The sequence below is a fragment of the Pelophylax lessonae genome, assembly GCF_965119305.1.
Source record: "Pelophylax lessonae genome assembly, chromosome: 1".
Taxonomy (NCBI): Eukaryota; Metazoa; Chordata; class Amphibia; order Anura; family Ranidae; genus Pelophylax; species Pelophylax lessonae.
In genome coordinates, this window is record NC_138768.1 from 456,189,668 (window position 1) to 456,203,493 (window position 13,826).

General features: G+C 44.0%; 1 protein-coding gene across 1 annotated transcript in view; it reads left to right on the forward strand.

The window, feature by feature from the left end:
- The first annotated feature begins 359 nt into the window (after positions 1-359).
- The window catches only part of LOC309544458 (tetraspanin-33-like), a 45,992-nt gene continuing 32,525 nt past the window's right edge, over positions 360-13,826 (forward strand). The window contains exons 1-3 of the mRNA XM_082243371.1: positions 360-521; positions 5,394-5,451; positions 11,173-11,297. Coding sequence (XP_082099497.1) covers positions 465-521; positions 5,394-5,451; positions 11,173-11,297 — 240 coding nt within the window. The 5' untranslated portion in view covers positions 360-464. The remainder of the gene's footprint in view (positions 522-5,393; positions 5,452-11,172; positions 11,298-13,826) is intronic.

Below are 13,826 nucleotides of genomic sequence, written 5' to 3' on the forward strand. Positions count from 1 at the left end.
GTACCATTATTGGTGTCAGTGGCAGGAATTATGCCCCGTTGTTAATATCAGTGGGAGGAATTGTGCCCCAAGGGCTGGATAAAGGCTAGCAAAGGGCAACATCCAGCCCCTAGACTGCAGTTTGGAGACCACTGATTTAGACCATAAGTGGCATACACTTTATGTGTTATCAGTGCAATGCTTTTACAACATTGCACTTTTTATTAGACATTCATTATGAGGTTTTACGAAGGCTGTAAACAAGGAATTAAGAAATGTTGGCAGCATTACAACTGAGGATATGAGAAACAGGTCATGTAGAATAGTCAGCTGAATACTGCATATATGACATGACCCTGCACGTCTGTACATTTGCTCACTCCTATCCTTCTCTTACAGTAGCACACATGTCTCTCTCTACAACCGCAATCCAGCCCAGGGTAAACTCTCAGTCTGGAGGCTAGCAATCAACTATTAGAAGGGAAATGAGAACCAGCCAGATTGTTAAGTATTCGTTGTTTGTGTCCTGCTATATTTTTTGGGTGAGTACACAACTTTATTTCTAACATACCTAAGAACATAACTAGTTGTTTTGTTCTGGGGCGAGGGATAATGTGATTTCCATTGATGAATAAGGAAATGGAATAAGTAGGGGTGGCCGCAGATGTTAGGGAGCAGAAAGACATACCGGCACAACCTTACTGTTGAAAGAAGTTGAAAATGTTCTCAGTTTTTCTGTTTCTACATACGGGGATGGGACGGTGGAGTACAGAAATGAAACCTTTAGCACTGTCCTTAAGGAATAAGACTAGCATTTAGCTGAAATGGGCCAACAGGACCTGTAACCCTCAAGATTGGTTATCCAAGGGTGTCAGGCAAAATGGCTTGATCAGTCAAATATCCTCTGTCTATGGCTACTTTTCCTGTACATGGCACTCAATATGCATACTTCCTAACTCCATATGACTGGTTACTTTACTACAGTTTACATATTACTCATGTTTACTATTATTTGCATAACACTTTGCAGCATTTCTGAAAGTGAATATAGATTTACATGTCTATGATGTTTTTATTTATAAAAGTAAATACAAGAAAAAAAAAAAAAATGTATATTTATATGCTAATGTCTATCAGAGACAGTTCAAACTAGTGCAATGCCAGACATCACATGTGATTCGCACCAAATTGTTGTGCAGATCACATGAGATTTCTGTGTGATGCAATTTCAGCCATACAAACTGTTTGGCTGAAATCTTATCGCATTCGCACCAAAATGATGCAGGGCCCTTTTTTTGGTCCACACTGGAATCGGATTGCATGGGTGTTCTCACCTATGCGATCCCATTCCTGCACCATTTCACAGTTCGCAATGGGATCTGGAAACCAATCTGGGGTTGTCATTAACTTTACATTGATACCCCCAGCGGTTCACAGATCTCAGTGTGAACCCCTGTGCGATTCTGGTGCGATGCGGGAACTGGCATTGAATTGCAGGGTTTCCCACATCGCACCGGCATGAACCAGGACTAAGTACTGTTAAAAAAATATTCCATCGGTGACATTATTGGTATCATAAAAAATGAACTATGTACTAGTAATAACCCATTAACCACTTCCCGCCCGCCCTATTACAAAAGGACGGCGGGAATGTGGTTGTGTTATCCTGACCGGACGTCATATGACGGCGGCAGGATAACACAGCTCTGGGCGCCCCCCGGGGGCGCGCAGAGCGGCGATCGGTGATGCAAGGTGTCAGTCTGACACCCTGCATCTCCGATCTCGGTAAAGAGCCTCTGACGGAGGCTCTTTACCATGTGATCAGCCGTGTCCAATCACTGCTGGTCACATAGTAAAACAGGAACAGCCATTGATCGGCTTTCCTTAGTTCGTGCCTGACAGGCATGAGTAAAGGAGCGCTGATCGGCGGCTCCCCTGACAGAGGGGGGGGGGGGGGGGGTCGGCACTGGTAATCAGATCATTGATTACCAGTGCAGACCCTCGGGGGGGGGGATGCCACTAGATCCACCAGGGATGCCCACTATGACCCCAGGGATGCCCACCATGACCCCAGGGATGCCCACTACGGCCACCAGGGATGGCAATCAGGGCTCAGGGAGCCCCCCATTGCCCTCCCCATCAGTGCTGCCCACCAGTGTCCTCCCTATCAGTGCTGCCCACAAGTGCCCATCATTGCCATCCTTTAGTGTCGCCCACCAGTGCCCATTATTGCCCACCAGTGCCGCCTATCAGTGCCCATCAGTGCCGCCCGTCAGTGCCGATCAGTGCCGCTCCATCAGTGCCCATAAGTGCCTACCAGTGCCGCCTATCAGTGCCCATTAGTGCCCGTCAGTGCCACCTATCAGTGCCCATCAGTGCCACCTATCAGTGTCCATCAATGCCGCCTATCAGTGCCCAGCAGTGCCGCCCACCAATGCTGCATATCTGTGCTACCTATCAGTGCCACATATCAGTGCCTATCAGTGCCGCCTATCAGTGCCGCCTATCAGTGCCACCCCATCAGTGCCACCCCATCAGTGCCTCCTCATCAGTGCCTGTCAGTTCAGTCTCATCAGTGCTCATCAGTGCAGGAAAAAACTTATTTATTTACAAAATTGTATAACATAAACAAAAAAACTTTTTTTTTTTTTCAAACTTTTCGGTCTTTTTTTATTTGTTTAGCAAAAAGGAAAAAACCCACAGGTGATCAAATACCACCAAAAGAAAGCTCTATTTGTGGGGGGAAAATGACATAAATTTGGTGTAGGTACAGTGTTGCATGACCGCGCAATTGTCATTCAAAATGCAACAGCGCTAAAAGGGGAAAATTGGCCTGGGCAGGAAGGGAGGGAAGTGCCCTGTATTAAAGTGGTTAATAGAATGGTAACAAGATTGCAGCACCAGATCTTTCAAGTGAGGTGCCTAGCCAATTGCTGTGGTAAACAAATCTTTCAATTTCAACTCCCCCAGCCCTCCTTTACACACTCACCTGAACCCGATCTTGATCCAACGCTTTGCCTGAGATCAGCAGTGCTGTTCTCTCTCTTTTCACAGAATATGGAGCCATTGGGGTTGACTTACTAAAACTGGAGAGTACAAAATGTGGTGAAGCTGTGCATGGTAGCCAATCAGCTTCTAACTTTAAGCTTTGTTAAAGAAAAAAAAAAAAAAACTTGAAGCTCAATGGTTTCTCAGCAGAGCTTCACCAGATTTTGCATGCTCTAGTTTTAGTAAATCAACCCCATTGGATTCTGCTGCTGTCAATCGACTTCAGCGAAGAGGGAGCAGGGAGGGGGGGGGGGGCAGGATCAGGTCATGCTATGTGTGTCAATAGACCCACACAGTCTGGCTCAGGGTGGAGTTGAACACACAGAAGAAGAGGAGCCTGGAGCACTGGTAGGGGATCCCAGAAGAAGAGGTTCGGGGCTACTCTGTGCAATACCATTGCTCAAAGGAGGTAAGTATACAACGTTTGGTGTTTTAAGAAAAAAAGTACCTTTACAACCTATTTAGGTTAATGGCAGATCTCAGTTTCGCAGTTTAACGAAACTCTGAAAATTTGTGCCTGAACCCAAAATGTACTGCAAAATCCTCTCACTTAAAAGGTTAGGCTCCCAGCAGCCATATTGTCACTGTGTGTTGGAACTGGTTGGTTAGGTAAAGCTAACAAATCTGTGAAAGAAAGCATATGGAGAGATGCGTTGCTATAATGTGCTACTTCTTTACAGTGGATTGTAGTGTGGTGGGCTCCTTACCCATGTGTAACCAGCTGTGTTCACAGTTCCATAGACCCTTCTGTCCTTCTCAGGACTCTTTCTTCTGTATTAGCAGCATGTGTACTTTCTTGCTTGTCTCTGCACCCACCTTTTACAACCTTGTTTTCTTTTGTGATTTATTAGGCCTTTTTCTTCCATATAACATGTTTCTATTCTATATTCTTCTAGGGTAAAAAATAAACAAAAATGCTGGCATTCTTATTTTGAACAGTTTTTTTTTTTTAGGGTATATATATATATATTTTTTTTTTAAGAGAAGGGATATTGGAAGGGATATTCTATTTTATTTTCTTATGCTAGGGCTTTTTTGAGTTTGAGGTGTACAGCATACACTTGTTGCTGAACAGTTGATGGAGATGTCTTCATACCGAGGCAGGTTCAAAATGAGAGGCAGAGTTGCTACAAATTGCAGTAGTAAGAAGGGACAGGGGAAAGGCTGCATGATATAGCAATGGTAAAGCTGCAAAAACTGGAGATAAGGCATTCTCTTCCCAAAGTGGCTGAACAACACAGTCACAGCACACACAACAGATAGTGGACTGGCTGAAAAAAAACTGTTACACCTACATCCTCCGAGGCTCAGCACATCAGTTGTCTACCAGTATTACTAATGCACCCGCTTCCCCCTCCTCTGCTTATTATTATGATTATTATTATTATTATAATACAGGATTTATATAGTGCCAACAGTTTGCACAGCACTTTACAACATCAGGGCAGACAGTACAGTTACAATACAATTCAATACAGGAGGAATCAGAGGGCCCTGCTCACAGGGCCGTCTTCAAGGCGGGGCAAAAGGGGGCACCTGCCCAGGGCCCTGTCAATGTTGAGGGGCCCAACATCCTAACAACCCATCCCTGTTACATAGTGCAGCTGCAGGGAAAGGGAATTAGTAAGCGGCAGTGTCCTTGGCTGACAGCGGGAGCTGACTGAGTGGAGAGACATACTGATAAGCAGTGGAATCGGCCAGAGGAGTGAGAGAGGATCACTATGAGGAGGCAATGACATAGGCGGCATGGATGAGCAGAAAGTCGGTGGGTGGCAGGAGTTACATCTGAATGAGAACGTGTGCTTGGCTTTTCAAATAAGTCATTGTGGATATGTCCTAGTTACATTGCTTATACCTACCTACCTTTCGTTGTTGTCTTCGTTGGGTATTCTACATTTTTTAAAAAACAACAATATCTCTCCTGCGCTCAAGTGGTATGCGGAAAGGTGAATCTTCTAGGCGGTTTTATGACACAAATGAAGTGGTCTTGCTGCCCCCCTCAGGACCAAGGGTATCCAAAAGGCACTACAAGAAAACAACAAGAGAAGGGCGCACCGGCCTTGTGCATTACCACTTAAAAGTTTATTAAAATCAAAGAAGGGTAGCTTACAATATACTCACAAACGTAGCATATGAACAAGCATATAGGAAATGGGCACCGCTCACTTCCAGGACACTTCTCAACTGCTGGATAGCTTGATGGTGTCCTCAAAACCTGATGTGGCTTACGCATTTCGAGGGAGGACCCTCTTCCTCAGAGCCAAAATGGTAATTCCCAAGGTCGGTGCGCCCTTCTCTTGTTGTATTCTACATTTTTTACCTAGAAATTAATCAAGAATGCCATTAACATTGTGTCACTTTTTCAGGTGGCTAGTGGTCTCATGATTGCTGTTGGACTTTATGCTAAGCTATGCAAAGAGACAGGTATGTTATTCAGTTCTATGTATATATGCATATGCTTTACATACGTGATGTATGTAATAACAAATCAAAAACATCCATATTTATTCAAGTGTTAATCTACTTTATCATGTTAGATGTATTTAGAGTGTAGCTGCTGACTTTTAATAAAAGTTAAATCTAGGTACCTGCTTCACCCCCCCAAAAAAAAATGACATGCCAAGTGTAGCAAGGGAAGGGGGGGGGCTGTGCTTAAAGCAGAACTTCGCCTTTTGGGTGGAGCTCTGCTTTAAGAAATTTCCTAAAAGATTATGGGTAATGTAAAATTCATTAATCCCAGGAATTGAGACCTACTTTGTATTTTTTTTTCTGCTAGTGCCTTTTTACCTTTAAACTTTGAAAAAACATGCACATTTACTATATACTGCTCAGTAAACTCTCAGTGATTAGCGATAAGTTAATGGCAGTGCCTGTATAGCTTTAGAGCAGGCACATGCAACCATAAAAAGGTGGAGGGGAAGCCAGAAGATATGTTTACCTGCAGCCCCTAATCCTTATATTATTCCCACTAAAACAGCAGTTTTGCTAGTACTCTTTCAGTCCAGCATAAGAAATCATTTTCTTTTTAATTCAAAAGTTTTAAATTGAAGCACCACACCACTGCTAGGAGGCCCAGAGCCAACTTTATTCCATTAAAGGTCAGGGGTACAATTAAAAAAATAGCTTTTTAATTCAAACTGAGCGTAAATGGCTATGATCACAGCATATACTTTCATCCATCTGCAATAGTAATACTAACAATAATTATTATTGATAGTCTAATATAAAGCTTCCTTTCATGTTGTGAGTTCTCCCTGTCTGCTGGCCATCTTTTCCAACAACTTCCTGGATTCCCTGCATGCTTTGCAGCTTCTCCTCTACTATTTAATTTCTAAGGACTACATATCCCATGGTACTTTGCTGCCTGCAAGCAGTGGTTTCTGTACTGACTCCACCTCCTGAATCTCCTCCTCTCAGCACCTTTATAGTTTAGAAGGCTGGCTCTATGAATTCTGGGACATAACAGTGCCCATTCATAGGGCATAGTGAATGGGTGACACATAATTCAAGGATGTAAATGTGTGGGGATCTTCACAAAGTAAATTTACAAACTTTAAGATTGTGCAAAACAATGGGAGTTGGCTAGAGATAACTAAATTGCAATGTGGAAATGGACATATGATTTTACATTTTGACCATAGACACGCTTTTAAGTGATCGTAGTCTCGTTTTTGGGGGGGGGGGGGGGGGGTTTAAATAACAAACATGTTATAAATAATAAACAGTTGATTTTGCACAGGGCAGCTTGGATCCTCCCCTTTTCGGTTCCCTCTTCAGGGCTCCTGGCCTCCCCCCCCCCCCTGTCGAGTGCACCCACAGCACACAGCTTGCTATGGGGGCACCCCAAGTCAAGCTGCAGTTACGTGTGTCCATTCAGACATGGAGCTGCCATTCGGCCCTGCCCTCTCTCTCTCCTGATTGGTTAACTGACTTTTATTGACAGCCATGGGAGCCAATGGCACCCTGGCTGTGTCTCAGCCAATCAGGAGGGAGACTCCCAGATGGCCGAGGGACTCATGGACATCACTGGACAGAGATGGGGCTCATGTAAGTATTAGGGGGTACTTGGGAGGCTGCTACACACAGATAGCTTTTTATTCTAATGCATAGAATGCATTAGGATAAAAAACCTTTTGCCTTTACAACTTCTTTAAGGTATTGTATTGCCATTGGGACAACATTAAAGTGTTACTAAACCCACAACAGTAAAATCAGTCTGTATATACAGTGAAGCATGCTTGTAATACTTACTGTGGAACCTAAGGGGTTAATCCTCTGCATTGTGTAAAAAGGTTGTTTGATCCTGTATGCACAGATCCTCCCCTTCTTGCATTGTCCCCATAACATGTTCAGATAAGATAGAGTTACTGGAGTCAGTCTGCACATGCTCAGTTTGGTGTGTATTGCTAGAGAGTTTTTTCTAGGGAGAGTGCATGTGATCAGCACAGGGCCAATTAGCAATGTCCAGACAGAGGGTCGGGGGTCTTGCATCCTGACAGGACAGCTCAGTGCAGTATGAAAACTCCTCCCACAAGCTTTAAGCAGACACTGATAGAAGTCACAAGACTGCTATATACTGCTGATGAGAAAAGGTATTTAACAGTTTATAATTACTAAAATAATTGCATTTGTTCTGTGTACTGTGGGAGACCAGATATAGTGAATGCAGGGTCCTGGGTTAAGTAACACTTTAAAAAACAAAAATCGCAAGGCCCTGGACCTACTGCATCTGGCGTGCGCGCGGAGGACTCCTATGCTGCTTCTCTCGACGGACGCCGAAAAGGCGTTCGACCGGGTGAATTGGGATTTCCTTATCAGCACCATGGAGCATATTGGACTAGGACAGCGCATGATGTCATGGATCCGGGCGATCTACTCCCGCCCGTCGGCGTGTGTTACGACCAATGGCCTGTTATCCAACCCACTTGAGATCTCGAATGGGACGCGGCAGGGGTGCCCCTTGTCTCCCCTGATTTTCGTCCTTACGCTGGAACCCTTTCTGCGCTCTATTAGGGCTAATGCGGACATCGCGGGGTTGAGTGTCTCCTCGCAGCTCACACCGAAGGTTGCGGCGTACGCCGATGACCTTCTCTTTTTTTTTACCAAACCGCTTTTATCCTTGCCGAATCTCATGAAGGAGTTCCGTTTATTCGAAGCCTTATCCTCCTATAAGATAAATCACCAGAAATCTGAGGCCCTACCTGTTGTGATGACTTCGGCTTTGATGACCCTCCTCAAACGGGACTTCCCTTTTAAGTGGAGTTCCTCCCAAATCAAATACTTAGGGATTTTCCTCCCCAATTGCCCCGACCGCGTCTTTGAATGCAACTTCCCTCCTCTCCTCTCCCGTATTCGGAAGGACCTGGAGGAATGGCAGAGGGGGATGTTTTCCTGGTTTGGGCGTTGTAACATCATCAAGATGAATGTTATGCCTCGTCTGCTGTATGTGCTGCAGGCCCTCCCGATTGCTGTTCCTCCAGCCTTCTTGCGTAAAATAAATGAAGTCTTCCGCCGATTTCTTTGGGTGAGGGCCCCCCCTGCCTAGCGCTAAAGGTCCTCCGTATGCCCAAGCTCAGCGGTGGTATGGCCTTCCCAGATGCGACCTTATATTACGCTGCCTGTCACCTCACCAGGCTCGTGGACTGGCATGTACATGGCCACCTTAAACAATGGATCAGCATTGAGCGGAGCTTGGGGGCTTCTCCCCCGGAATCCCTCCTGTGGGGCACTTCCAATTTACCGAAATATGTGTCCGACCACCCGACTGTGGGGGCTACCCTGAAGTTAAGTCGTAGGATATGTGGAGAGGGTCTGATAGCCTCTCTACCTTCCCCTTTGTTCCCGGTAATTGATAATCAGGATTTCTCCCCGGGCCTGCGGGATCAAGGTTTCCGCACCCTGAAATCGAGAGGCTTCCACCAGGCCAGACACTTCATCGTTGGCGGGAAATGGGTTTCTCGACAATCCCTCTTCTCCGACGGCTCTTATGCAGCTTTGTCCTTCTGGCAAAAAGTACAGTTAGCTCACTTTCTGCAGTCCCTACCACCAGCGACCTCATTTACCCAACGCCTCATGCCTTTCGAAGAACTGTGTGTCTCGGACTCACCACTACGACACACCATATCCTTGATCTATCGTTTACTGACGGGACCTGATCCCTCCTACAGACCCCTGTATATCACCCGTTGGGAGCGCGACTTGGGTCTCTCTTTTTCGGACCACCAGGTTGATCGTATCTTCTTTTTTACCTACAAAACTTCCACCTGTTCTAAGTACCAAGAGGCGGGGTATAAGTTTTTGACCAGGTGGTACTACACCCCGGCCTGATTGAGCAAAATGTTCCCTTCCTGCATTGAGCTTTGTTGGAGATGTGGGGAGGAGGTTGGCTCCCTTCTCCACATCTTCTGGGCTTGCAGCCGTCTGCAGCCCTTCTGGGCGGAGGTGCTACGCATTACGCAAAAGTTTACGGACCACGCTCTCACTCTGTGCCCTGCCCTCTTTCTCCTTCACCACAATGAATTCCCACGAGCTTCCTACAGAAAATCAATCCTGCCGCTCCTTTTCACGGCGGCCAAGAGCTGTATCCCTCTCTTCTCTGGAAACAGTCGCAGCCTCCTACAGTGGCTATGTGGCTGTGGAAGGTGGCCAGCATCAATGAAATGGAAGATCTTGTGGCTGCCGAGCGGGGCACTAGGGAGGGGTTTCTCAAAAGATGGTATTACTGGCATGAGTTCAGTTTTTCAGCAGAATACAGAGATTTGGTGGCCTAGTGCGGCTCCTGCGGCCCGGGTGGCTATCTCTTTCCCCCTTTCCCCCCCCCATTACCTCCTCGCTTTTTTCCTTCCCTCCCCCCTTTTTTTTTTTTTTTCTCTTCTTCTTTCTTTTCTTCTTCCCCTCTCTTGATGGTGGACTCCTTCCCCACCTCTACACAAAAGATGGGAGGGGGAAGTGGCGGGGACTGCCGTTCATTATCTGTCTCTCTGGTTTTTATCACTCCCCATGGGCATACATGCATGGGCTCATACTAGCTGACTGGGGGAGGAGCTTGGTCGGCCCGGGGGGGTCTCTCCCTCACACCACTCCGGCCATGTGAAGATGCCGGATGGGGGCGGGATCCCTCCGGGGGTCGGACTTCCCCTAGCAATTCTCTCCAACATTATGGGTAATGCGCTCTATATTATGTTATTCCCTGAAGTTGTCTGTTCTCTGTATATGATTTTGTATATGGACTGACTCCATTGGTTTCCTTTTTTTTGCCTATTCTGTATGCCTTGCTATTTCTTCTTCCTAATAAACATTGAATTTATAAAAAAAAAAAAAAAATCGCTTTGATGGCAGCCATCTGCAAAGGGTAATCTCAGAAGCACTTTTTAAACAGCTGGTGAGCAATACCTTAGTTTATCTGGAGTTTGGGTTTGGGTTGGAGAAAGGGAAGATTCTAAATCTGCAGAGGAAGCAATGTCATTGGGTAGATCTATGCAGGGCAGTAAGTGACACACTCAACAAAAAAACAACACAAATGGATCACTGATGTGTCACTTTTTTATTGCTTACTATATCTTCATTTAGTTAGCTTCATTGCATTGTTTGAAAGCAATACAGTGTAGGATGAAATTGCCCTTTCACATTGTCGGTACATGTGTTAACCCAAGGCTCATTTATCAAGCAAATTATCAACAAATGTAGATGCAAATCAGGCTGCCTGTCAGTTAACAAAGTCTTTGCAACTTTTTTGTGTATTAGCACCCCCTGCACCTGAAATCCTAGGCAGAAAACGTTAACAATTTGCATCGGTCTGCAACAGATTTAACACTAGAGATGAGACAGATTACCTTCATTTCTATCAAAACAGATGCACTGATCAGGGGCAGGTTTTATTCTGTTGGAGTGCTATTTTAGAACAGCTGAGGAGACATTCATGAATGAAGCTACCTAATTATAATAAATAAGTCTAATTTACCTGTTTAGCATAGCCTACTAATTCAAAAGTCCAATCAATAAACTATGCAAAAAACTGACTTTGCTATAGTTGGGAGTTAATGATGGTTTGTCATCAACATGTTGCATGCTAACATAGATAGGGCCAGTGCAAAACAATGTTGTAAAGTGTCTGAATTTGGAACTGAGTTTTGTATCATTTGACAGGTGTTGTGGACACCCTAGCAACAGATCCGGCCATAATATTCATTGTGGTGGGAATGCTGATGTTTGCCATTACCTTTCTGGGATGTATGGGAGCACTGAGGGATTTGCATATTTTACTAAAAATCGTAAGTATGGGACAGAGCTGAACATGTTAAGAGTGTCAAAAGATTTTTCTTATTTATTACAAATCAACAGCTGAGATCCATTTAGATTTCCCCTGACACTGTACAGAAACAAAGCTCACTTTATCCAGGCTATGCCATTTTGGGGTAATAATAAGACTATGTTATATTTTCAGTGAGTACATATTTTGAGTTTTCATGGCAAATTTTAAAGTAATTATTGGTTTTCGCCAGCACATTTTATCTGTTTGCTGTTTAACATTTTGTTTTTTTATTAGGATTAACACTTGTAAATGTTATCAGTGTTTGATGGAGCACAATTAACTTTATTGGCTTAAGAGACTTTGTTATTATGAATACTGAATTCTGTACCATTCCCATTGGACAAAGTTTTAGCATTTCTCTATAGTACTGAAGCATGACCACCTCCTACACCAAGGGTTTTCAAACTATGGCCCTCCAGATGTTCAGGAATTACAATTCCCATCATGCCTAGTTATGTCTGTGAATGTCAGAGTTTTACAATGCCTCATGGGATGTGTAGATCCACAACAGCTGGAGGGCCGTAGTTTGAGGATCCCTGTGACCTACACAATCCTGTTGGCCACTGAGGCAACCGTTTATAGTGATAGGCCAATGAAAATGATTATAAATCACTTAGCAGCAAGCTCCTACCTGAAGCATCAACGCTTTGCATAAATAGAATCGCAAAAGCTGCTGCAGGTATCTTTTGGATCTTTTGGTGCCTGCACTTTATGCTAATAAATAAATATCCTGCCCATCCTCCTACCAGACCTGACAAGCACAATGGTGCCTAGCATAGAGTTAGAGAAAGCTGGGGCAAAACTATAAATCATTAATTGTGTCCCATAATAAAATTGTGATTACCCTCTTCTTTCCAATGAAACTCCTGCGTCAGCTAGCATTTTGCATCCCTAATAACAAACTCCTTTAGCGGTGGTAAGTGGCCTACACTTCCACCAATTTTAAGTGCAATGGTATTCAAAATAAATGCCCCTGGTACATTGGTGGTTAATGTAAATGCCCCATTATATTAGTGGTCAGTAGAGACGTGCAAACTTACAATTCAGTATTTTCGTTATGTTGATGGTGAGAGAAGAAGTGACAACCTACATTGGTGAACAACAAAGAGGTGTCCATCTATATTGACTATTTCATGACAGAAGGGCATCCTTACACTGGTAGTCAATGGAAAGAGTGCTCTCTTACAATGATGGCCAAGGGGAAGAATGCTCCTTACATTGGTAGTCATTATAGTACCCCCCCTATTTTAAAGTTTAATGAGAAGAATACCTTTTACATTGAGTCAGTGGAAAATAGAATGCTCCTTCACATACAAGTGATAATTAGATAAATTAAAGTGATAATTGGTTTATATGACTACTTATCTAAGAAATAAGCAGAAAAGCTCTACATGTCCCTCTACTGGCATAGGCTCTGCAGAATGACTTTTAAAGCAGAACTATACAGGCACAGTTGGGCAGGAGATAACCAGGAATGGCGCTGGGTGTCACTGACCCAGGGCACCATGCAGAAAACTAGTCAACATTCTCCAGGCAAATCAAACGTAACACCTCCTGCACATAAGTGTGGCGGTCCAATGCCAGTACCCATTGCACATCCAATTGCAGATAGAAAAGCACAGTGCCTTGCTGTTCCCTCCAAACTGGGGATGGCCTAAAAACAACTGAGAAAACACAAAAAGAGAGGGTGCACCAGTCTAGTGCATTATCCCTAAAACCATTTAGTATGTATCTACTCACAGACGTCAAGACTGACAAAGCGTATCAAAATAACACAATCAGTTTGATCACTCTGCTTGCTTCTGGGCTTAGGAGGACATCACTTAGGATCCATATGGCTTACACATTTCAAGGGCTGTACCCTCTTCCGCTTCTTCCTACTTTTATACGCTTCGTCAGTCTTGCCTTCTATGAGAAGATGTATTTACATTATTTTGAATAAATGGTTTTAAAGATAATGTACTAGGCTGGTGCGCCCTCTCTTTTTGTGTGTTTTCTCAACATTCTCTAGGTGCCTAGAATTGGCAACAAGAAAAGTCTGAAGCTTTCACTCGGGCAAGGCAATATATTAGGCTTGGCTTGAGAGACAGAAGCAGTCATTGTGTAGACTGCAAAGCAGTAAGAAAAGAAGGTATGTGTAATGACCATATTAAAATCTAACCAATGCTTTTCTTGGTTTTGGATTAAGTGGGCAGGGGTTTGGAATTGTATCATTTTTTTATTTGCCAGTTTTGTCCCTATTGGTGGGATTTCCTTTCAATTCCTGTGCTGGTGATCACTGCAGCAGGAAGACAAAGGAAATAAAAGCAGACAGACTTTTTCTTTTTGGCCTTAACAGACTTTTTGGCCTTAATAAACATTGATAGGATAAACTGATGATATTCACATATAGACTTTTTTATCGATTTGTATTACATTGGACATTACCTATTTCTATGAGTGAATTACAGTTTTTTCCTTCCATGCTAGGAATTGTGTAATATTCTTT